This window comes from Catharus ustulatus, chromosome 26 (assembly GCF_009819885.2).
Source record: "Catharus ustulatus isolate bCatUst1 chromosome 26, bCatUst1.pri.v2, whole genome shotgun sequence".
In the NCBI taxonomy this organism is placed as follows: domain Eukaryota; kingdom Metazoa; phylum Chordata; class Aves; order Passeriformes; family Turdidae; genus Catharus; species Catharus ustulatus.
The window spans coordinates 5,696,909-5,721,917 of record NC_046246.1 but is presented as its reverse complement, the minus strand read 5'-3'; the positions used below and the strand labels follow the sequence as shown (position 1 = coordinate 5,721,917).

At 46.6% G+C, this 25,009-nt stretch overlaps 2 protein-coding genes across 2 annotated transcripts; one reads left to right on the top strand and one right to left on the bottom strand.

The window, feature by feature from the left end:
* Positions 1-179: 179 nt before the first annotated feature.
* HDAC1 (histone deacetylase 1) lies at positions 180-17,594 on the top strand. The gene is given in 15 exon segments (XM_033081000.1): positions 180-279; positions 5,577-5,663; positions 5,666-5,688; positions 7,984-8,101; positions 8,283-8,357; positions 9,210-9,348; positions 9,783-9,924; positions 11,537-11,629; positions 11,889-11,997; positions 12,086-12,226; positions 13,530-13,638; positions 13,721-13,851; positions 15,401-15,547; positions 16,135-16,207; positions 17,046-17,594. Coding segments are annotated over 15 exon segments (1,464 nt in total). The 5' UTR covers positions 180-230; the 3' UTR covers positions 17,074-17,594.
* Positions 17,595-21,195: 3,601 nt separating this feature from the next.
* Positions 21,196-23,463, bottom strand: MARCKSL1 (MARCKS like 1). Its single transcript, XM_033081002.1, has 2 exons — positions 23,336-23,463; positions 21,196-22,609 (listed from the first exon to the last, which is right to left on the bottom strand). The coding sequence occupies exons 1-2, from the start codon at positions 23,396-23,398 to the stop codon at positions 22,085-22,087; spliced, it is 588 nt and encodes a 195-aa protein (XP_032936893.1). The 5' UTR covers positions 23,399-23,463; the 3' UTR covers positions 21,196-22,084.
* Between the last annotated feature and the right edge of the window lie 1,546 nt (positions 23,464-25,009).

The window sequence follows — 25,009 nt, the reverse complement described above, 5'->3', positions numbered from 1 at the left end:
AGCCGCCTCCCCCTCTCCGCGTTGTAATGGTACAGCCCAGGCGCCCCCGGCGCTCAGCCTAACCTGCTAGGTGCCGCTGCGGCTTGCGATTGGTTATCGCGCGGGAGGGGGCGGAACGGAGAGCTGCGATTGGACAGAACGGCGCGGGAGGCGGGGCCGCGGGCCCGGGGCGGGCAGGGTTGGTTGCGCGGCGCGGCGGCGGGTCGGGCGCTGTGAGGGGAGGCAGGAAAATGGCGCTGACGCAGGGGACGAAGCGCAAAGTCTGCTATTACTACGATGGTGAGGAGCTGCGGGCACCCAGCAGGGCCGCCGAGCCGCGGGGGAGCCGTCCCGGAGCGGGGGGGAGTGAGGGGCTGAGGGGGCATCGGTGACGGGGGTGGGGGGGAGGGGGCGGGGTTGAGGGGAGGGGGCGAGGTGTGAGGGGAGAATGGGGGGAGATGGAGATTTCTGAGAGTGAGGGGGCACTGGGGGTGATGGGGGCACTGAGGGTTGTGTGTGGGGGTCCCTGAGGGAGGATGGGGGTGCTGAGAGGTTGGTGATGGGGGATGTGTGTTGGATGTGGAGGTGAGGGGAGTTTAAAGGTTCTGAGGGGTCGCTGATGGACAGGGGATGGATCAAGGGTTGTGTGGGGTTTTAATGGGGTTTTAATGGGGTTTTTAATGGGGTTAAGGGCTTAGGAAACACGGCAGGGATGTGGGGAACACTGGAGAGGAGAATAAGATCAGAGGGGTGGAATGGGATGGGGAAATGTGGAAATTTGGGGATTTGGGAAAAGCTGGGATGAGACAGGAGGCCAGCACAGGCTCGGGATGCTGAGATGCTGGAGAAGGATTTTGGGGAGCTCTGAGGAGGAAAAATCACTCTTGGGATGGAGATTTTGGTGTCAAAAAGGTTCTGGGAGCCTGCGGGGCTGTTCAGCCTGTCCAGAGCATCCTTCACTTCTGGGTTGTGGATTTGGGATTTTAAATTTTGAATTTTGGATTTTGGCTCTGCCTCGCCATCCCTGTGGGGCAGCTTGGCCAAATCCCTCTCTGGGTGTCCTGTGGGGTTTTTTGGGGTGGAAATCCCAGTCCTGCCCCTCTCCCTTTCCCTTCCCAGGCTCACTGACTCGTTTTCTGTTGTGCAATTCAGCCTAAAATCAAATAAAAACTTGTTCTTGTACTTCTTCCCCTCTCAAAGGATGTGCCCAGTGCTGGAGCAGTGCAGGAGGCTTTTCCAAATCCTTTTTTTTTTCCTCTAAAAATGTGATTTTTTTTTTCCCCTCAAATGTGAGGTTTTCAGCGCTGCTGGGTTATAATTTTTAAAGGCACTTAAATTATATGTGAAATACAAAAATAAGCAGTTTTGTTTGAAGTGCTGCTGCCCTGCAGGTCTTTGGAATTTCACAAATTTAGGTTCCACACTCTGTGGTGTGGTTTTTAAAAAATATTTTTTCTTTTTCACCGTTCTTTTCTGAGCAACTCTCGAACATCCACAGCTGAGGGGGAAAGGAATAATTTATTTATTTGAAATTTTATTTTCCACACTGGGAGGTTGAAACAGCCCAACCTGATGTGGGAATTCCCTGAATTTCATGGCATGAAGGAATTGGGGGTGGGATCCAAAAAATCCTTCTCCATCCTGATCTCCCCTTGAAGGGATTTGTTTAACCCCAGCAGAACCTGCTAAATTCACACTCCTTAATCTGCTCTGACGTCCAGGAGCAGCTGATCCATGGATCCACAGGGCTTGGGATGTGCTCAGCACAGGGAGCAGCAGCTCCTGCACAGCTCAGGGGGATTTTTAAAAAACCTTCACAGAGTTCTGTGCTGTTATTTCCTAAGCACAGCCTCAACCATCTCTTCCAATTTCCCCAAAAATTGATTTAGAGATGATAAAATACATCCCTAAAATTATCAGGGTGGTTACTCAGCATGAATTTAAAAAAATTCACAAAATAAAATTATTTTCATTGGGAAAAAAATGTATTTAACTGAAAATAATTCTGTTTGCTGAAAGAACATTCCCACAGACAGGTAAATTCCAACCTGGATGTGAGATTTACACCTCTGCCATCTCCTTTTTCCTGCCTGAAAATAGATCCAGGTCCACAGGAGGAAAAGCTGCTTGTGCTGAAGGTGGAGAGTGGTGATGAAATTTGAATTCTCCCCTCTGAGTCACCGGCCAGACCGGATTGCATCTCCTGGCTTCCCAAAAGGAGCAGGAGCCTGCTCTGGTTTCCCAGGAAAATGAGGCAGGGAAATCTGAAAGTGAAATTCCTCTGAGTTTCAGGGAAATGAGTCCCCCTGGGGAAAGGAGGTGGAATGAAAAAAAATTAAAATTGAATTTTTATTGAAGTTAGCAGTGAAGTGTGAGCTCAGTTTGGAGCAGAAAAATCCACCTGGGGAGGTGACTTTGTTCCCTTGGTCCCATCAAAACATTCCTGGGGGGTGATCATTCCTGGGAGTGCTCTGGAGGATCTCAGGAATAAAAAGGGGTGCAGGCAATGTGGGAAATCTCAATAAAAAGGGGTGCAGGCAATGTGGGAAATCTCAATAAAAAGGGGTTCAGGCAGTGTGGGAGTGCCCTGGATGATTTGAAGAAATAAAAATGGGGTGCAGGCAGTATGGGAGTGCTCAATAAAAAGGGGTTCAGGAAATCTGTGGGAGTGCTCTGGAATATTTCAGGGAATAAAAAGGGGTTCAGGCAATGTGAGACTGGATGATTTGAAGGAATAAAAAGGGGTTCAGGAAATGTGGGAGTGCCCTGGAGGATTTGAAGAAATAAAAATGGGGTGCAGGCAGTGTGGGAGTGTTCAGTAAAAAGGGGTGCAGGCAATGTGGGAGTGCCCTGGAGGATTTGAGGGAATAAAAAGGGGTTCAGGAAATCTGTGAGAGTGCCCTGGAATATTTCAGGAAATAAAAAGGGGTGCAGATAAAAGTGGGTTCAGGGAATGTGGGAGTGCTCTGGAGGATTTCAGGGATTAAAAAGGGGTGCAGACAATGTGGGAGTGCTTAATAAAAAGGGGTTCAGGAAATCTGTGGGAGTGCTGTGGAGGATTTCAGGGCATAAAAAAGGGGAGCAGGTAGTGTGGGAGTGGAGGATTTGAGGGAATAAAAAGGGGTGCAGACAATGTGGGAATGCTCTGGAGGATCTCAGGAATAAAAAGGGGCTCAGACAATCTGTGGGAGTGCTCTGGAGGATTTCAGGAATAAAAAGGGGTGCAGGCAATGTGGGACTGGATGATTTGAAGGAATAAAAAAAAGGGTGCAGGCAGTTTGGGAGTGCTCAATAAAAAGGGGTGCAGGCAATGTGGGTGAGCTCTGGAGGATCTCAGGGAATGAAAAGGGGTTCAGGAAATCTGTGGGAGTGCTCTGGCGGATTTCAGGATAAAAAGGGGTTCAGACAATCTGTGGGAGTGCTCTGGATGATTTCAGGAATAAAAAGGGGCTCAGGCAATCTGTGGGAGTGCTCTGGATGATTTCAGGAATAAAAAGGGGTTCAGGCAATGTGGGAATGCTCTGGAGAATTTCAGGAATAAAAAGGGGTGCAGGCAGTGTGGGACTGGAGGATCTCAGGGAATAAAAAGGGGTTCAGGAAATCTGTGAGAGTGCTCTGAAATATTTCAGGAAATAAAAAGGGGTGCAGGTAGTGTGGGAGTGGAGGATTTGAGGGAATAAAAAGGGGTGCAGACAATGTGGGAATGCTCTGGAATATTTCAGGAATAAAAAGGGGCTCAGACAATCAGTGGGAGTGCCCTGGATGATCTCAGGAATAAAAGGGGTGGCAGACAATCTGTGGGAGTGCCCTGGAGGATCTCAGCAATAAAAAGGGGTTCAGACAATGTGAGAGTGCCTGGATGATTTCAGGAATAAATGGGGTTCAGGCAGTGTGGGAGTGCTCTGGATGATTTCAGCAATAAAAGGGGCTCAGGCAATCTGTGGGAATGCTCTGGAGAATTTCAGGAATAAAAAGGGGTGCAGACAATCTGTGGGAATGCTCTGGATGATTTCAGCAATAAGAAGAGGCTCAGGCAATCAGTGGGAGTGCTCTGGAGGATTTCAGGAATAAAAAGGGGTTCAGGGAATGTGGGACTGGATGATTTGAAGGAATAAAAAGGGGTTCAGACAATCTGTGGGAGTGCTCTGGATGGTTTCAGGAATAAAAAGGGGCTCAGACAATCTGTGGGAGTGCTCTGGATGATTTCAGGAATAAAAAGGGGCTCAGGCAATCTGTGGGAGTGCTCTGGATGATTTCAGGAATAAAAAGGGGCTCAGGCAATCAGTGGGGATGCTCTGGATGATTTCAGCAATAAGAAGGGGCTCAGGCAATCTGTGGGAATACCCTGGATGATTTCAGGAATAAAAAGGGGCTCAGGCAATCTGTGGGAGTACCCTGGATGATTTGAAGGAATAAAAAGGGGCTCAGGCAGTCAGTGGGAGCAGAGCTGGTGCTGTTTGCTGAGTTCAGAGTTCCCTTCCCCGTTCCCCTGGGTGAACAGGAGGAGAGTGAGGCTCAGGCTGTGGGAGTCACTGTCTGAGCTGGGATTAACTGCCCTGAGCCCTGGGGCTGCTCCCAGCCCTCCCTGGAACCTGGGACACATTTCTGGCACTCAGCCTCAGCTCCTGTGGCCCAGGAATGGGGCTGGTGTGGTTTGGGACATGATCCAGCCCCAATTCCAGCCCCTTTTCCACTGCTGCCATCCCAAATTCACCTTCCCTGAACTGCCAAGCCTCACTGGAGGAGAAATCCCTGTGCCAGGAAGGTGAAGAAATAAATCCCAGAGAGGGCTGCACTTCCCTCTCCAGGAATTGCTGAATTTATCAGCAATTTCTTTTCTCCTTTCTGCATTTATTTCTTGCTTTGTGAATTTATTTTCTGCTTTCTACATTTATTTTTTCCTTTCTACATTTATTTTTATTGCTTTCTGCATTTATTTTTTCTGCTTTCTACATTTATTTTTCTCCTTTCTGCATTTATTTTGTTTCTTTCTGCATTTATTTCTTGCTTTATGAATTTATTTTCTCCTTTCTACATTTATTTTCTGCTTTCTACATTTATTTTTCTCCTTTCTGAATGCATTTTCTCCTTTCTGAATGTATTTTCTCCTTTCTGCATTTATTTTTCTGAATTTCTGCATTTATTTTTCCCTCTTTCTGAACTTTTCTCCTTTCTGCATTTATTTTTTCTTCTTTCTGGATTTATTTCTTGCTTTATGAATTTATTTTCTCCTTTCTGAATTTATTTTCTCCTTTCTACATTTTTTTTCTCCTTTCTCCATTTATTTCTGCTTTCTACATTTATTTTTCTCCTTTCTGCATTTATTTTCTGTTTTCTGCATTTATTCTTGCTTTCTACATGTATTTTTTCTCCTTTCTGCATTTATTTTTCTTGCTTTCTACATTTATTTTCTGCTTTCTGAATTTATTTTCTCCATTCTGAATTTATTTTTTCTGCTTTCTGTATTTATTTTGTGCTTTCTACATTTATTTTCTCCTTTCTACATTTATTTTTTTCTCCTTTCTACATTTATTTTTCTTGCTTTCTACATTTATTTTTCAGCTTTCTGACTTTATTTTCCTGCTCTCTGCTTGCAGGGGATGTTGGGAATTATTATTATGGCCAAGGACACCCCATGAAACCGCACAGGATCCGCATGACCCACAACCTGCTGCTCAACTATGGCTCTACAGGAAGATGGAAATTTATGTAAGTGGGGAAAATCATTTATAATTTACCTTTCAGGCTTTAATTGTGGAGCTTTTCTCCAATTTGTGCTGGTGTGAGAGGCTTTGGAGCGTGGAAAAACTAAAAAATTAAATTTATTTGCATGTCTGCACATGTGACACCAACAGTGCCATTCCTGCCTTGTAATTCAAATTTTCTTACTCAGTGCTGCTGGTTTGAGATTTTATTGAGTTCCTGGGGTAAATGTGGGGTTGGGAAGGGGAAACAGGGAATGGTTTGATATTTATTCAATTCCTGGGATAAATCTGGGATTTGGAATCAGGGGATGGTTTGATACTTGAACAGTTCCTGGGGTAAATTTGGGTTTGGAAGGGGAATCATGGGATGGTTTGATATTTATTCAATCCTGAGATAAATGTGGGGTTGGGATTTGGAATCAGGAATGGTTTGATTCTTTATTCAGTTTCTGGGGGTAGATTTGGGATTGGGAATTAGGAGATGGTTTGATACTTGAACAGTTCCTGGGTAAATTTGGATTTGGGAAGGGGAATTAGGGGATGGAATCTGGGGTTGGGAAGGGGAATTAGGGGATGGTTTGATACTTGAACAGCTCCTGGGGGTAAATTTGGGATTTGGAATCAGGGGATGGTTTGATACTTTATTAAATTCCTGGGGTAAATCTGGGGTTGGGAAGGGGAAACAGGGAATGGTTGATATTTATTCAGTTCCTGGGATAAATCTGGGATTTGGAATCAGGGGATGGTTTGATACTTGAACAGTTCCTGGGGTAAATTTGGATTTGGGAAGGGGAATTAGGGGATGGAATCCGGGGTTGGGATTGGGAATCAGGGGATGAGTTGATATTTATTCAGTTCCTGAGGTAAATATGGGGCTGGGAAGGGGAATTAGGGGATGGTTTGATAATTTAACAGTTCCTGGGGGTAAATCTGGGGTTGGGAAGGGGAATCAGAAGATGGTTTGATACTTTATTTAATTCCTGGGATAAATCTGGAGTTGGGAAGGGGAATCAGGGATGAATTGATATTTATTCAGTTCCTGGGGTAAATCTGGGATTGGGAAGGGGAATCAGGGATTGGTTTGATACTTGACAGCTCCTGGGGTAAATTTGGGGTTGGGAATTAAGGGATGGTTTGATAATTTATTCTGTTTCTGGGGCTAAATTTGGGATTGGAAATCAGGGGATTGTTTGATACTTTATTAAATTCCTGGGGTAAATTTGGATTTGGGAAAGGGAATTAGGGGATGGAATGTGGGGATTGGGAAGGAAATTAGAAGATGGTTTGATACTTTATTCAGTTCCTGGGGTAAATCTGGGATGGGGAAGGGGAATCATGGGATGGTTTGATCATTTAACAGTTCCTGTGGTAAATTTGGGATTGGGAATCAGGGGATGGTTTGATACTTGAACAGTTCCTGGGGTGAATTTGGATTTGGGAAGGGGAATTAGGGGATGGAATCCGGGGTTGGGAAGGGGAATCAGGGGATGGTTTGATATTTATTCAGTTCCTGGGGTAAACGTGGGGCTGGGAAGGGGAATTAGGGGATGGTTTCATTCTTTAGTTAATTCCTGAGGTAAATCTGGGCTTGGGAAGCAGGGGATGGTTTGATGCTTGAACAGTTCCTGGGGTAAATGTGGGATTGGAAATCAGGGATGGTTTGATACTTTATAAATTCCTGGGGTAAATGTGGGATTGGAAATCAGGGGATGGTTTGATACTTTATTAAATTCCTGGGATAAATCTGGAGTTGGGAAGGAGAATTAGGAGATAGTTTGATAATTTAACAGCTCCTAGGGTAAATCTGGGGTTGGGAAGGAGAATTAGGGGATGGTTTGATTCTTTATTCAGTTCCTGGGGATAAATTTGGGATTGGGAATCAGGGATGGTTTGATACTTGAAACAGTTCCTGGGGTAAATTTGGATTTGGGAAGGGGAATTAGGGGATGGAATCTGGGGTTGGAAGGGGAATCAGGGGATGGTTTGGTTCTTTATTTAATTCCTGTGGTAAATTTGGGATTTGGAATCAGGGGATGGTTGATACTTGAACAGTTCCTGGGGGTAAATTTGGGGTTGGAATTAGAGGATGGTTTGATTCTTTATTCAGTTCCTGAGGTAAATGTGGGGCTGGGAAGGGGAATCAGGGATTGGTTTGATTCTTTATTCAGTTCCTGAGGTAAATATGGGGCTGGGAAGGGGAATCAGGGGATGGTTTGATTCTTTATTCGGTTCCTGAGGTAAATGTGGGGCTGGGAAGCAGGGAGGAGGGGACTGCAGGGCTCTCTTGCTGTCCTTGCAGCGTCCTCACAAGGCCAACGCCGAGGAGATGACCAAGTACCACAGCGATGATTACATCAAATTCCTGCGCTCCATCCGCCCTGACAACATGTCTGAGTACAGCAAGCAGATGCAGAGATGTGAGTTCTCACACCTGGCACAGTCACAGCTGAGCTTTCATTCTGTGTTTTATCACAGAAATTACATTTTGGTCACTTTTTGAATCCAGGTGGCGTGAGATTTGGATTTTATTTCTGGTTTTATTTTATTTATTGATTATTTATTCATTCTGGTTTTATTTTCTTCTCCATTCTCTTGCAGTTAATGTTGGGGAGGACTGCCCTGTGTTTGATGGGCTCTTTGAGTTCTGTCAGCTCTCTGCTGGAGGCTCTGTTGGTAAGATCACAAATACTGTTTATTTTTATTGTTTTATGCAGTTCTGTCTCTGAATCTATTGCTGATTTAACAATGAAATCCAGATTTTTGAGTCCCTTTCCATTTGTTAATCACTAATTTGGGTTTCCTCCCTGCATGGCTCTGTAACATCACCAGTGGCAGAGTTCAAACAAAACCACAACAGCACAGCTGAATAAAAAAAAAAAACCAACCTGAGCTTTACATGAAATAAAACTTCTAAAAGTCTTGCCCTGAGCAGAAAGAAAAAAACTGAAGTGACTTAGCTGCTGTTTTTAAAAAGCCACCAACTCTGGACATGAGGCAAAGCAGAAACTGCAAGGTTTGAGAGCTAGAACATTGAAATTTATTTTTTAAATTTATTTTTATTATTTTCTCGTCATTGACAGAAAAGCTGCTGGGAAACTGTTTGTGTGCAAAGCCTGAGAGCTTTGTGGCTGCTGCTGCCACAGTGACACCTCCAGTGTGCATTTCCTGTGCCAGCAGCAGCTTTTGAAGCAGCTCTGTGCTCTCTCTCTGCTCCCAGGGCTGGAGAATTCCACAGAATTTAGAATTTATTCGGATCCTGGCAGATCCCAGGATGTGCAGGAAGGGGCTGGGGGAGGAAAACTTTTTAAAAAATCCAGATTGTCTTCAGTGTGTGTGCTGGGGCTCTGACTCAAAACTAGGAAAGAATTAAAAATATTTCCCATTTCCCCTTGATTTTTGGGCACATCCACATCAACCCCTGAGCTGGAGTTTCAAAACCCTCAAGGAGCAGCTGAGCTTCACTTCAACCTCTCTTTTAAGATTTTTCCCCTCCTGTTTTAACCTTTTTGTGCTTCCCTCCCCCAGCCAGTGCTGTGAAGTTGAACAAACAACAAACAGACATTGCAGTCAACTGGGCAGGGGGGCTCCACCACGCCAAAAAATCAGAAGCTTCTGGATTCTGCTACGTCAACGACATCGTCCTGGCCATCCTGGAGCTCCTCAAGTATGGGCAGCACCCCTGAGCCCTCTCCCTCACTGCTTTCTCCTCTTTTTTTATTTTATTCCCTCATTTTTAATTTTTTTTTATTATTTGGAGCTCCCAAAAGGGATTTGTCCAGCAGAGGATTTTTAAATTTTTTTTAATGTTTTTTTTTTTTTTTCTGTTGCATTTTGTCTCCAGGCCAAAAAAAAAACTGCATTAAAAACCTGCATTAAAAACTGCTTTTTATTTAAAAAAACTGCATTAAAAACTGCATTAAAATGCATTTTATTGGTTGAATCTCACACAAACTCACCAGCAAAAATCTCTTTAATTTCTGTTCCTTCCCTAACTCCTTGCCCTGGAATTCCTGCCCTGAATTCTGTGCTTCCTCCCTTTTCCCTCTGCTCTGGAGCAGTTTTTCCTGACAATAAATGCAATTTTGTGATTTTTTCCAGGTACCACCAGCGAGTGCTGTACATTGACATCGACATCCACCACGGGGATGGGGTGGAGGAAGCTTTTTACACCACAGACAGGGTCATGACCGTGTCCTTCCACAAATATGGAGAATATTTCCCAGGAACTGGGGACCTGAGGGTGAGACTCACAAAATTCCCAAAAATTTGCTTTTTTTTTTTATTTTCCTGGCTATCCCTGTGTGACACTCATTTCCTGAGGCAGAAATGTGGATGGGAAACTCCCTGATTATTTTTTTCAAGCCCAAATCTTTGCTCTCATCTCTAGTGGGGGTTTTGCTCCCAAAAAACGACCCTAAAGGTGCATTTTGGTGACACAAACTCTGGGGTGTGGATTTTTATTGGCATTTCCTGCAGTGACTCACTGCTGTGTCACTCAAAGTGTCACCTGTGGTTGTGACATTGCCAGACTTCTGTTCTCAGGGGTCAAAGGTTCTTTATTTTTCTGGATTTTTACAGGAAATGTGATTTTTTAAAAATCTAAATCCTGTCATGTTAACTCAGGATTTGTTTTTTCAAGAGCTTGGTGCTGCACCATAAATGAAACAACTCTTTTTAATAAACCCCTTGGGTGTGAAGTGATAAATATTCAAATCTTTATTATTTCAGAATAAAATACTTTTATTACAAAGTAAAATTTGGTGACTGAACCGGTCTGGCCAACCCAGACCGCTGCTGTGCATCTCTGCAGTAAATCAATATTTAACAATAATAACACCATGAATTACAGTAATTTCACCATGATAACTGCACCATTTTGCTAAAACTTTGGTCAAACCCAAAGTGCAGCTTATAATCAAGGACAAGAATGAAAAGTTGCTGTTTTAGTTTGGAGGACAGGTGTGTGCTGAGAAAGGCAGGAGCTTCTCTTTGAAATGGAGAATGTAAACCTCCAGAATTATTACAATTTTGAAATCAAGGGGCTCTCAGGCAAAGATATGGGAATAGGAATAACAGTTCTTTACTAGGGAAATTAAAATAGAAATACAGCACTACAAAGAACAAACCCAACCCTGCAGAGTCAGAATCCAAGCTGACAGCCGTCAGTCAGGCAGGGTGTTGGCAGCAGTCCCATCCCATGGTGGCTGCATCCTCCTGCAGTGACAGATGTGGCTCAGCTGGAGCAGTGCTCCTGTACAAGGTGCAGTTTCCTCCCAAGCCCAGGGTGATGTGGAAGGGTCTGGTTTTCCTCTGGGATCCAGTGGGAAAGGCTGCTCTGATGTTCCAAATCTCAGTTTTTATCTGGTAGAAATGTTGGCTCCTCCCCCTGGCTGGAGCAACTCCCAATGGGATGCAGTAATTTTATCAGTGCCACAGTGGGACTCAATGGCCATGAGCAGAAAATGACTGGCTGGAGGAAGGATGGGTTGTGAAAAGATAAAGAACACTGCCCCAGCTGGTTTATAAACCATGCCATGAACAGGAGATATCCCATGAGATAAAGAACACTGCCCCAACTGGTTTATAAACCATGGCCATGAACAGGAGATATCCCATGAGATAAAGAACACTGCCCCAGCTGGTTTCAATGGATGCCCATTAGCAGAATATCTCCCACAGAGATCAGGATCACTGCCCCACCCTCAGCAGATGGTGACAGAACAGACACCTTTGATCACACCCTGGATTGTAACATGGTGAAATTACTGTACTTGCTGTGGAATCCAAGCCTCCCTTGCCAGTCTGGAGCAGGTTTGTGTTTGAGGTGAGCTCAGTGTGCTCTGTCCCCCCAGGACATCGGGGCAGGCAAAGGCAAGTACTACGCTGTGAATTACCCGCTGCGCGACGGCATCGACGACGAGTCCTACGAGGCCATTTTCAAACCTGTGAGTGACTCCTCCTCTGCTGAGGGATCCTCTGTGGGTCCCACTCTGTCCTTAGGGCCATTCTTGGTGGGATTTTATTGAGTTTTTTTTTTTTTTATGGTAAACTCAGCAAGGGCTCTGTTCCCTCTGAACAATGGGAGCCTGTGCGGGATCTCCCCAGCTGTGGCAGCACCAGGGGTGGCCTCACGTGCCTGGCTGTCACTGTGCTGCTGTGACACTGGCCTGTGGGCAGGGGGGTGACAAGGCTTTTGTTGTTTAGGTGATCTCCAAAGTGATGGAGACGTTCCAGCCCAGCGCTGTTGTGCTGCAATGTGGTTCTGATTCCCTGTCTGGGGACAGGCTGGGCTGCTTCAACCTCACCATCAAAGGTAGGAGCTGCAGCAGGGGCACAGCAGGACCTTCCATGGAAAACTGGCATTTGTGCCACCAGTGTGACCCTTTTTTTTGGCACTGCAGGCCATGCCAAGTGTGTGGAGTTTGTGAAGAGCTTTAACCTGCCCATGCTGATGCTGGGAGGAGGGGGGTACACGATCCGAAACGTGGCTCGATGCTGGACCTACGAGACTGCTGTGGCCTTGGACACTGAGATCCCCAATGGTAATTCCCCCTGGAGGCCTGAACAGGACCTGGGATCAGAGATAGCACACTGAGAGCTCAGGGAAATGTGAAAATTCCCCTGGAGATCTTGAGCAGGATCTGGGACCAGTGACATCCCACTGAGAGCTCAGGGAAATGGGGAAATTCCCCCTGGAAACCTGAACAGGACCACTGAGAGCTCAGGGAAATATGAAAATTCCCCCTGGGGCCCTGAATAGGACCTGGGATCAGAGATACCACACTGAGAACTCAGGGAAATGTGGCAGAGAGCTCAGGGAAATGTGGAAATTCCTCATAGGGCCCTGAACAGGACCTGGGATCAGTGATACCCCACTGAGAGCTCAGGGAAATGGGGAAATTCCCCACTGGGGCCCAAACAGGACTTGGGATCAGAGGTACCACACTGAGAGCTCAGAGAAATGTGGAAATTCCCCTTGGAGACCTGAACAGGACCACAGAGAACTCAGGGAAATGTGGAAATTCCCCCTGAAGCCCTGAACACAACCTGGGGTCACAGATACCCCACAGAGAGCTCAGGGAAATGTGAAAATTCTGAACAGAACCTGGGATCAGTGATACCCCACTGAGAGCTCAGGGAAATGGGGAAATTTCCTCCTGGGTCCCTGAACAAGACCACAGAGAGCTCAGGGAAATGGGGAAATTTCCCCTGGAGCCCTGAACAGGACCTGGGATCAATGATACCCCACTGAGAGCTCAGGGAAATGTGGAAATTCCCCTTGGGATCTTGAACAGGACCTGGGATCAGTGACACCCCATTGAGAGCTCAGGGAAATGGGGAAATTCCCCCTGGAGACCTGAACAGGACCTGGGATCAGTGACACCCCACTGAGAGCTCAGGGAAATGGGGAAATTCCTCATAGGGCCCTGAATACAACCTGGGATCAGTGACACCCCACTGAGAGCTCAGGGAAATGTGGAATTTCCCTTGGGATCTTGAACAGGACCTGGGATCAGTGACACCCCACTGAGAGCTCAGGGAAATGGGGAAATTCCTCATAGGGCCCTGAACAGGACCACAGAGAACTCAGGGAAATGTGGAAATTCCCCCTGGAGCCCTGAACACAACCTGGGATCAGAGATACCTCACTGAGAGCTCAGAGAAATGTGGAATTTCCCCCCTTGGGCCCAAACAAGATTTGGGATCAGTGACACCCCACTGGGAGCTGCTGGGGCTCTCTGACCTCCATCCTTTAGGATGCCCTGTGTATCCCCTGCATGCCCTGAGTGCTGCAGCTGCTCCTGCTGATCATTTGTTGTTAATTCCCATTAATCCCCCCCTCAGAACTCCCATACAACGACTACTTCGAGTACTTCGGGCCTGACTTCAAGCTCCACATCAGCCCCTCCAACATGACCAACCAGAACACCAACGAATACCTGGAGAAAATCAAGTGAGTGTGGGCTGGAAAAACGACCTTGGTGGCCTTGGGGGTGGCCCAGGGTGACAAAGTTTCCTTCCCTGGCTGGCTGCAGGCAGAGACTCTTCGAGAACCTGCGGATGCTCCCTCACGCTCCCGGGGTCCAGATGCAGCCAATCCCTGAGGATGCTGTGCAGGAGGACAGTGGGGATGAGGAGGAGGATGATCCTGAAAAACGAATTTCCAGTGAGTGCTGGCAGCTGGATTGGCTTGGGAATTGTGCTGGGGGAAAAAACAAAGCTGGGCAGGATCCACAGCTCTTCATGGGGAGGATTTAGGGTTGAAATCTGGGGAAAAAAACAAAACTGAGCAGGATCCACGAGCTCTTCATGAGGAGGATTTGGGGTTTAAATCTGGGAATTGTGCTGGGAAAAATGTCAAAGCTGAGCAGGATCCATGAGCTGCTCTTGAAGAGGATTTAGGGTTGAAATCTGGGAATTGTGCTGGGAAAAGTTCAAAGCTGAACAGGATCTACAGAGTCTTCATGAGGAGGATTTAGGGTTTAAATTTGGGAATTGTGCTGGGAAAAGTTCAAAGCTGAGCAGGATCCACGAGCTCTTCATGGGGAGGATTTAGGGTTTAAATCTGGGAATTGTGCTGGGAAAAGTTCAAAGCTGAGCAGGATCTATGAGCTCTTCATGAGGAGGATTTAGGGTTTAAATCCAATCCTGACTTCAGGATTTCATCCCTTTGCTTTGTGAGAAAATCCAAAGTGAAATATTTGGGTTGGAATTTTGTGGAGTCCCCAAAAACCCCAGGGAGGGGCTGGAGCTTCGCCTCAGGCTCTGTCCCAGGGTTTAAACTCTGATTTGAATCCATTCCCACCTCCCTGCTGGATTTTTTGTAGGACAAAGCACTGCCAGGTGATTCCCAGAATGGAATAACTTTGGTTTTTAAAGGAAGAATTCCAGCAGTGGCTGAGTGCTGGGACAGAGCCCTGGCAGTACAAAACCCCAAAATCTGCTCCTGAAATGGTCACAAAACCCCAAAATCTGCTCCTGAAATGGGCACAGATCCCAAATCTACTCCTGAAATGGCCACAAAACCCAAAATCTGCTCCTGAAATGGGCACAAAACCCCAAATCTGCTCCCAAAATGGACTCAAACCCCCAAATCTGTTTCTGAAATGACCACAAAACCCCAAATCTTCTCCTGAACTGGACCTAAGACCCCAAATCTGGTTCTTAAGTTGCAACAAAACCCCAAATCTGCTCCCTGAATGGACCCAAATCCCAAAATCTGCTCCTGAAGTGGGCACAGATCCCAAATCTGCTCCTGAAATGGTCACAAAACCCCAAATCTGCTCCTGAAATGGGCATAGATCCCAAATCTGCTCCCGAAATGGCCTAAAAAGTCCAAAATCTGCTCCTGAAATGACCACAAAACCCCAAATCTGCTCCCAAAATGGGCACAGAACCCCAAATCTGCTCCTGAAATGGACCCCAAACCCCAAATTTTCCCCCTAAATGGGCACAGATCCCAAATCTGCTCCCAAAATGGACCTAAAACCCCAAATCTCCTCTTTTTGGAGTAAAAAAAAAAGCAGCTTTCTGTGAGATCCTGGAGCATTTGGGGAAGGGATGAGCTGAAAAAACGCAGCAGGCACCAAACAAAAAAACCAAAAATATAAAAAATAAAAGTTTTTCTGGTGGCCTCATCCCAATTTGTGTGAACCCCACTGGGGCACCTCCTGGATTTGGGGTTTGCTCAGACAAGCTGTGGCTGTGCCCTGCAGTCAGGAATTCCAACAAGAGGATCTCCTGTGATGAGGAATTCTCGGACTCGGAGGACGAGGGCGAGGGCGGCCGCAGGAACGTCGGCAGCTTCAAGAAAGCCAAACGTGGGAAGGGGGAGGAGGACAAGGAGGAGGAGGAGAAGAAAGGTGAGCACAGAGTGCTGAGTTCTGCTTTCCTCTGCACTGCTCTGGGCCTTCAGTTTGGTTTTTTATTTTATTATTTTGTTTTATTTTTTATTTCATTTTATTATTTATTTTATTGTTTATTTTATTGTTTATTTTATTTTATGATTTTTTAAAATTTTATTTTATTTATTTTACTATTATTTTATTTTATTATTTATTTATTTTATTATTTATTATTTACTACTTTGTTTTATTATTTCTTTATTTTTAATTTTATTTTAAAATTTTAAAATTTTATTTTTTAATTATTTTATTTTATTTATTAATTTTATTTAATTTTAATTTTATTTTATTATTCTATTTTATTTTTTATTATTTTATTTTTATATTGTATTTTATTATTGTATTATTATATTTTAATTTTTTATTTTACTTTTTAAAATTTTATTTTATTATTATTTTACTTTATTATTATTTCGCTTTATTTTACTTTGTTATATTTTACTTTATTTTACTTTATTATTATTCTATTTTACTTTATTTTATTTTATTTTATTTTACTATTTTATTTCATTTTATTCATTTTTATATTTTATTTTATTTTTCAGAGGAGAAGGAAGAGGAAAAAGCAAAAGAGGAAAAAGCAGCAGCAACAGCAACAGCAGCAGCAGAGCCCAAAGGGTGAGCCTGGCCCTGCCCTGAAAGCTTTGGGACCAGGAGGTGACAATTTGGGTGACATTTTGAAATCAAGGGGCTCTCAGCAGAGATATGGGAATAGGAATAACAGTTCTTTACTAGGGAAATTAAAATAGAAATCCAGCACTACAAAGAACAAACCCAAGCCCTGCCAGAGTCAGAATCCAAGCTGACAGCCGTCAGTCAGGCAGGGTGTTGGCAGCAGTCCCATCCCATGGTGGCTGCATCCTCCTGCAGTGACAGATGTGGCTCAGCTGGAGCAGTGCTCCTGTACAAGGTGCAGTTTCCTCCCAAGCTCCAGGGATGATGTGGAAGGGTCTGGTTTTCCTCTGGGATCCAGTGGGAAAGGCTGCTCTGATGTTCCAAATCTCAGTTTTTATCTGGGTAGGAAATGTTTGGCTCCTCCCCCTGGCTGGAGCATCTCCCCATGGGATGATGGAATTTTATCAGCCATGCCCTGGGACTCAGTGGCCATGAGCAGGAGAGATCTCCTGGAGGGAGGATGGGCTGTGCAAAGATAAAGAACACTGCCCCAGCTGGTTTATAAACCATGGCCATGAACAGGAGATATCCCATGAGATAAAGAACACTGCCCCAGCTGGTTTATAAACCATGGCCATGAACAGGAGATATCCCATGAGATAAAGAACACTGCCCCAGCTGGTTTATAAACCATGACCCATTAGCAGAATATCTCCCATGAGATCAGGATCACTGCCCCACCCTGTGATGTTGACAGAACAAATCCCTTTTATCTCACTCTATATTGTAACAATTATTAATTTAAACCAATTTTTTTAAATTATTTTTTTCTTTTCCCCAGGGTGAAGGAAGAGCCCAAATCCACCTGAGTGGCTGCAGCTGCCCAGATGTTCCAGGTTTAACTCCTCCCCACACATCTCTATTTTCTACAAGTTCCCTGTACATATTTCTATAGAATTGTATAAAATAACTGGAGAACTGTAAATTATTCCTTGCTGGGAGGATCCAGGGCAGATTTTTTCACCCTTTGCCTTCCACTGCCTCTCCAAACCCACAAAAAATCCAGAATTCCAGCAGCAATATCTGCAAAGATCAATTCTTGATTTTTTTTCCCTGTGTTTTTTGGTGTTTTGTGTTGAGAAGGGACAATTCCCAGAGTGACCTTTGGGCTCTGCACTTGGATTCCACCACAAAAAAAAACCAACAAAAACCAGAATTCCTGCCAGCTGGTGCCACTTCTCAGGGTCAGAGTTGTGCAGTTCTTGAATTGAGTTGGCTCCTCCCTGCAGCAAACTTGGGGAAAGAGGAAGCAGCTGAAAACAAACCTGAAAAATCCTTTTTTTTCCCCTTTTTTTCCATGTTTTTGTCCCTTTTCTTTCCCCTTTTTATTCCCTTTTTTTCCCTTTTCTTTTTCATTTTTTCCCTTTTTTATTTTCCCTTTTTCCCCTTTCCTCCCCTTTTTCTTCCCTTTTTTCCCCCTTTCTCCTTTTTTCCCCTTTTCTTTTTCCCTTTTCCCCTTTTTTTCCTCTTTCCCCCCTTTTCCCCAGGCCAATAAATCCCAATTTTTTTAATCCCTTTTTTTTTCTTAAATCCCAATTTTTTTTAAATCCCCAAAATTTTTTTGCTTAAATCCCAATTTATTATTGTTTTTAATCTAAATTTTTTCTTAAATCCCAATTTTTTTTTAAATCCCATTTTTTTCTCCTGCTGCCTTGCTAAGGAAACAGCAGATGGGGCTCTGAGCATTTCCCCACCTCTCCTTTTTCACCTTTTTACCTCCTTTTAAATTAAAAAAAACCCCAAAAAATCTTTTTAGGGTAGGAAAAAAAATCCAGAATTTTAAAATTTTATTATTTCCAAGCTGCTCTCCTTTCCTCTGAAATCCCAGGAAGTTCCAACTCCAAAAATGCTGCTAAAACTTCTCACAGCTTCTTTTTCTAAGCCTTTATTTTTTTAATTCCTTTATTTTTTGTTTTTCCCTCCTCATTATTTTTTTTTTTTCCTTCCTCACCTTGAAGTTTTTGAGTCTCTTTGGGGTCCGAGTGAGGTTTTCACTCCGATTTTTTCGGTGTTTTTATGTGAAACAAAAGCGAGATCAGTGTAACTTTGTGTCTGGGGAATGTGGGAGGGGCGGGAGGGGAGGGAGGGGAGAAAAAAAAAAAAAATCTATTGTGCTTTTTTAAAGAGGCGTTTATTTTGAATTTTCAGAACCTTTGTAATAAAACTGCTCCATTTCTATGCCTGTTTTTTGTTCTTTTCATTCATTTCCTGAGCTCTTCTTGCACCTCGTGGAGATCCCAACAAAAAAAAAAGAAGATTTGGGAAGAAAATTAAGGAATTAATTCTCTTCTTCTTACAGGAATGTTGATTTAATTCCATCCAGAAAAAACATTTAATTTATTTAATTACCCTGCAATGAAAAAACTGTTTGAATATCTTTTGTAAATTATTATTTCCTTTGTAATTTTTTCTTTTTTTTTACATTTTTCCCAAGTGTTTTTACAAAACAACCTTGAGATTCTCTCTCTGTCTGGAAAAAGAACTCAAAATGGGCACAAAACCCCAAATCTGCTCCTGAAATGGGAACAAAACCCCAAATCTGTTTCCAAAATAGACCCAAAACCCAAGTCTGTTCTTGAAATGGTCACAGAACCCCAAATTTGTTCTTGAAATGGGCACAAAATTCCAAAAACTGTTTCTGAAATGGGCCCAAAACCCCAAATCTGTTTCTTATATGGGGACAAAACCCCAAATCTGCTCCAAAAATGGACCCAAACCCCAAAATATGTTCTTGAAATGGGCACAAAATCCCAAATCTGCTCCTGAAATGGCCACAAAACCCCAAATCTGCTCCCACAATGGCCAAAAAATCCCAAATCTGTTCCTGAAATAGACCCAAAACCCAAATCTGTTTCTTAAATGGGAACAAAACCCCAAATCTGCTCCAAAAATGGACCCAAAATCCCAAATTTGTTCTTGAAATGGGCACAAATCCCAAATCTGCTCCTGAAATGGGCACAAAACCCCAAATCTGCTCCCATAATGGGCCTAAAAACCCCAAATCTGTTTCTGAAATGGACATAAAACCCAAAATCTGTTTCCAAAATGGACCCAAACCCCAAAATCTGCTCCTGAAACGGGCACAGATCCCAAATCTGCTCCCAAAATGGATTCAAAACCCCCAAATCTGCTCCTAAAATAGACCCAAAACCCAAAATCTGGTTCTGAGATGGACCCAAAACCCAAATTTGCTCTTTTTGAAGTCACAAAAATCAGATTTGTGCAGGCTCAGCAGACTTTGGGAGCTCCATCCTCCCTCCCCCATGAAATCCTGGCCTGTAGGAACCAAACCCTGGGAATTCCATGGAATCATTTCCAGGGGATCATTTCATTTCCAGGGGGAATAATTTCATTTCCAGGGGGTGTCCCTGGTATTTCCATGGGATCATTTCATTTCCAGGGGGATCATTATCTCATTTCCAGGGGATCATTTCCAGGAGATCATTTCATTTCTTTGGGTGTCCCTGGCATTTCCATGGGATCATTTCCAAGGGGATCATTTCATTTCCATGGGATCATTTCCAGGAGGATCATTATTTCATTTCTAGGGGGAATAATTTCATTTCCAGGAGGAATAATTTCCATGGCATTTCCATGGGATCATTTTCATTTCCAGGGAATAATTTCTAGGGGGATAATTTCATTTCCAGGGGAATAATTTCATTTCCAGGGGGTGTCCCTGGCATTTCCATGGGATCATTTCATTTCCAGTGAATCATTTCCAGGGGGATCATTATTTCATTTCCAGCAGGAATAATTTCCATGGCATTTCCATGGGATCATTTCTAGGGGATAATTTCATTTCCAGGGGGTGTCCCTGGCATTTCCATGGGATCATTTCATTTCCAGGAGGAATCATTATTTCATTTCCAGGGGATCATTTCATTTCCAGGGGAATAATTTCATTTCTAGGGGTGTCCTGGCATTTCCATGGGATCATTTCCATGGGATCATTTCCAGGGAAATAATTTCAATTCCAGGGGGATCATATTCATTTCCGGGATCATTCCAGGCATAATTTCATTTCCAGTGAATCATTTCCAGGGGATCCCCTGAATCCCTCCCAGCCCTGCCCTTTCCAGGATTCCTGAAATGGCTGCCAGGCTGCAGCTCCGCTCCCAATCCCATTTCTCCTTCAAATTTCGCTTAAAATCCCATTTATTTCACCCTCTGCTCAAGGAAATGAATCCCTTTAGGAACCAGATCCCTCATTTTGTTTTTTTTTTGCATAAAAATCAGAATTTTTGGATATTCCCACCTACCTCAAGCTCCTTTGCCCTTGCAAGGTGGCACGTGCTGGGCAAACAACGCTGTGGGGTTTAATTAAATTTAATTTTTAATTTTTTTTTGTTTCTCCAGCCTAAAAAAAATTAGAGAAGCAAGGCCACGAAATGGAGGAGCTGCAGGAGCAGGGATCTCCTTGGGAAAAGCCACCCCAAGGGACAAGAGCTCTGGAGAAAATCCAGCCCAGGTGCTGTGACAGGAGCAGGGACCGAGGCTCCTTTGTCGCCTCCTTGTCCCTTTGTTCAGGAAATCTCTGCCAGCCCTCGCCTTTTGTGCTGCTTTCAGCACAGAGGAGCTAATCCCACTTCTAAAAAAAAAAATAAAAAAACCCCCAAAAAAATCCCAAAAAGCAAACAAAATCCCAAAAAGCAAACAAAAAAATTTAAAAAAAGAATTTAAATTTAAAACCTCAACCTTCCACTGGAGAATTTCGCCTCATCTTTAAAACCTTGAGGATTTTTACCAGGAAAAAAAAAGGGAGGGGAAAAAAAAAAAAAAGGGATGGGAAAGTCCTTTGTGGCCGGGGCTCTGCATCTGCCGCGAGTCAATTAACGGCGAGTGTTGATTAAACGCAGCAGCTGTCGGGTAAAGCAGCAACTGCCACCATCTTCCCCCAGCAGCACAAGAAGGACTCGAGCTCTCCCATAAAGGGGTCACCATTTATTCCTTTCAAATCTTACAGCTTTTGTTTGGTTTTTTTTTTTTTTCTCTTTCTTTTTTTTTTTTTTTGTACAAGTTAGAAAATTGCAAATCGAGCGGTGTTGTTGTATTTTTTTTCTTTTTTTTTTTTTTTTTTTTGGCCGTTAAAAAAATTATTTACAGAGAAGAAAAAAAATAATAAACAGAAAAAAACAAAACAGTGTTGGCGTGACATTTTACAGCTGGCAGGGCTCCCTCTCTCCACCCCACACCCAAAAGTTATCCCTTAAAGCAGAATTAATTAAACACTTACAAGCTTTATGCTTTTAAGCCAATAGAAGACATCATTATAAAAAACTAACCAGATTAGCTTTTGAAACCATCGATTTCTATAGAAAAAGCACGAAATACTTGAAATGAAAAGTCAGAACCAGGAATGTAAACTGAGAAATAAAGAAAAAAAAAATATAACAGAAAAAAAAAATGAAAAATTCCATTGGACAGTCAGTGGGAGCAGGAGGAGAGGGGACAGTCTGGAGCTTGGAGAGATCCAGAGCAGGATTTGAGATCCCAAACTGTAACTCCAGTGGCGTCCGGGCCAAATCTTCCTCCCCACTTCCATTTCTTATTCACGCTGTTAATTTTAATTTCATTTTTTTTTTCTCCCAAGCAATTCAGCTCAGACCGAGTGGCGGCAGCGGTGCGAATCCAAACCAGTTTTTTTTTTTTTTTGCTTTTTTTTTTTTTTTCTACCAGGATCGAGGTGGGGGAAAAAGAGCGAGACTGGAGAGGGGAGTGCGGGGTCTGTGTCAGTCCTGGGGGGTGCGGGCGAGTCCGGGCAGGGACGGGACGGGCTGGGGGGACAAACCCCGGTGGGGACGGAACCAGAACCGGCCTCTACTCCTCCTTCTCCTCCGGGCTCCTCGTGGGCTCCGCGCTTTTCGACGGCTCCTCGGGTTTGGCTGTGTCTCCCTGGTTCTCCTCTCCCTGTTTTTCCTCCTCCGCGTTGTTTTCTGCGGGCTCAGCCCCGGCTCCGCTCGGTTCCTCCTCGGGGGGCGCCGAGGGTTGCAGCCCCTCGGGCGGGGGCTCCTCGTTCTTGCCCTGCTCCTCCGTGGGCGACGAGCCAGAGGAGTCCCCGGCTTCTTTCTTGTTCTTGCGGAAGGAGATCCCGCTCAGCTTGAAGGATTTCTTGAAGGAGAACTTCTTCTTCTTCTTCGGGGCGTCCTTAGCGCCCGCGGCTCCTTCGCTTTTGGGCTCGGCGCTGTCGGGGGCGGCCGGGGCGGGTTCGATGGTGTCGGCACCGCCCGCCTCGCCCTCGTTCTCCTCTTTGGGGGGTTCCGCCGATCCGTTCCCGTTCTGGGGAGCCACCTCGACCCCCGCTTTGGGCGTCATGTCCCCGTTGGAGATCACATGGCCGTTCTCCTGCGGGGGGGGAGCGCGTTAGGAACGGATGGGACCCCCAAAACCCCGCAGCCACAAAGGGAGCCCAGCCTGGAAAACGGGGGGCAGCGAGAACGGAACGGGGGGGATCCAAGGGGGGAATACCGAGAACGGAACGGGGGGGATCCAGGTGGGGAACACCGAGAACGGGATGGGATCCAGGCGGGGAACCGAGAATGGAACGGGGGGGATCCAGGCGGGGAACACCGAGAACGGAACGGGGGGGATCCAGGCGGGGACACCGAGAATGGAACGGGGGGGATCCAGGCGGGGAACACGCGGGGGTGGGGGCAGCACGATGGGGAGGGAAAGGGGTGCACCCAAGGGTGCCGAAAAAAAGGCAAAACCCAAAAGGGGGTGCAGCTGGCCTGGGTTAGGGTCTCACGGGGGGTTACGCTCGATGTGGGGGGGCCCAGCCCGTACCACCGGGTGGCGCCCGCGCTCCACTCCCGGTACCGGGGCGCGGCGGCGAACGGGACCCGCCCGGTACCGGGGGAAACCCGGGGCACAGCGCGGACGGTGCCGCATCCCCGGCCACCGGGCAGGAGAATCCCCTGTGGGGCAAAATCCCCCCGGGGCAAAGAAACCCCCCAGGGCTCCATCACCGCGCCCTCCCCGCCGCGCCTTTGTCCGCGCTGCCGCCCGCCCCGCCGGGGCTCTCGGTGCTCGCGGGACCCCCGGTGCCCTCCGGAACCCCCCGGTACCCACCTGCCCGTTGGCCTTGGCGGTGTCGGGGTCTCCGCCCGCCGCCTTGGAGCCCTGGCTGCCCATGGTGCGGCACTTGGGGAGGTGCCGGCCCCGCCGCGGCGGCTGCGCTGGGCGGGAGTGGGGCGAGCCCCCCGCCGGCCGCTGATAAAGCGAGGGGCGGGGGCGGGACGGGGCCGAGCCCGCCCCGGGGGCGGGGGGATGGAGCTGGAGCCACCGCCCCACCGGGTACCGGAGGGGTTCTGGTGGCCACCGAGCCCCCTCCCCGCCTGTGCGCCCCCGGAGGTGGGGGAGTGGGGGCAGCCCCTTTCCTGGGGGAAGTCTCATCAGCCCGGGTGCTGCTCCCCATTCTGACACCCCATGCTCCATTGGACACCCTCAGGGCTCGCTCACCCATTCCTGCACCCTCAGGGTGCTGCTCCCCATTCCTGTACCCCTGGGTTCCTCTGTCCCCATCACAACCCCCCACCGTCAGCCTTGGGGTTCTGCTCACCCATCCCTGTCACCCTGGCAGGGTCCCACGGTGCCATTGACCCTTCCTGTCACCCCCGGGACTGTCCTGGTGCAGGTGGGCTCAGTCCTGTCCCCCCATGGTCCTGCCACCCCAGGGTGTCTCATCCGGGGTTTTGCTCTTCCAGGGTCCTGCTGATCCCTGCCCCACCATCCCTGGGGTGTCCTGGAGTGGGGACAGGTCTTGATCTGGGGACAGGTCCTGATTTGGGGCCAGCTCCTGCTCTGGGGACAGGTCCTGTTGTAGGGACGGGTCCTGCTGTGGGACAGGTCCTGATTTGGGGACAGGTCCTGATTTGGGGACAGGTCCTGCTCTGGGGACAAGTCCTGCTGTGGGGACAGATCCTGCTGTGGGGACAGGTCCTGATTTGGGGACCGGTCCTGATTTGGGGACAGGTCCTGCAGTGGGATCAGGTCCTGATTTGGGGACGGGTTCTGTTGTGGGGACAGGTCCTGCTCTAGGGACAGATCCTGCTGTAGGGACGGGTCCTGCTGTGAGATCAGCTCCTGTTGTGGGATCAGCTCCTGCTTTGGGGACAGGTCCTGCTCTGGGGACAGTTCCTGCAGTGGGATCAGGTCCTGATTTGGGGACAGGTCCTGATTTGGGACCAGGTCCTGATTTGGGGCCAGGCCTGCTGTAGGATCAGGTCCTGCCCTGGGGCCAGGCTGTGCCATGTGTCACCCCCCCGCCTCTCTGAGCACCCTGGCACACTCACAGCGAGGTTTTCCCCCTCTGATTTCCCGGAATAGGAGAACTGAGGGGAAAGGAAAACGAGAGAAACCGGCTGGACTGCTGGGGCTGGCTCCGAGCCTGCAGCATCCCTGCCAGGGCTTCACTCCCTGCAGCACCCGGACACAGCTGGAATCCACTGAGAATTCCCAAAATCCAGACCCTTCAGCGCCATCCCAAACCACCCCCACTCCCTGAGGACACCTCCCACGTGCCATACCCCGATCTCTGGAGCTTTCCAGGCATCCAGAGCTGCTCCAGAGCCAGCAGGGGTGGCAGCACCCCCTGTCCCCAGCACCCAGCTGTGCCCAGCAGCCTCCAAGGCCAGACTGCGAGGGGAAAACAATGTCCCGCTGTGTGTGCCGCACCAACAAGGTCATGTTTTGTCTCTGGCCTCCCTCCCTCCCCCCTGGCACATCAGCTCACCCCCCTTAGAG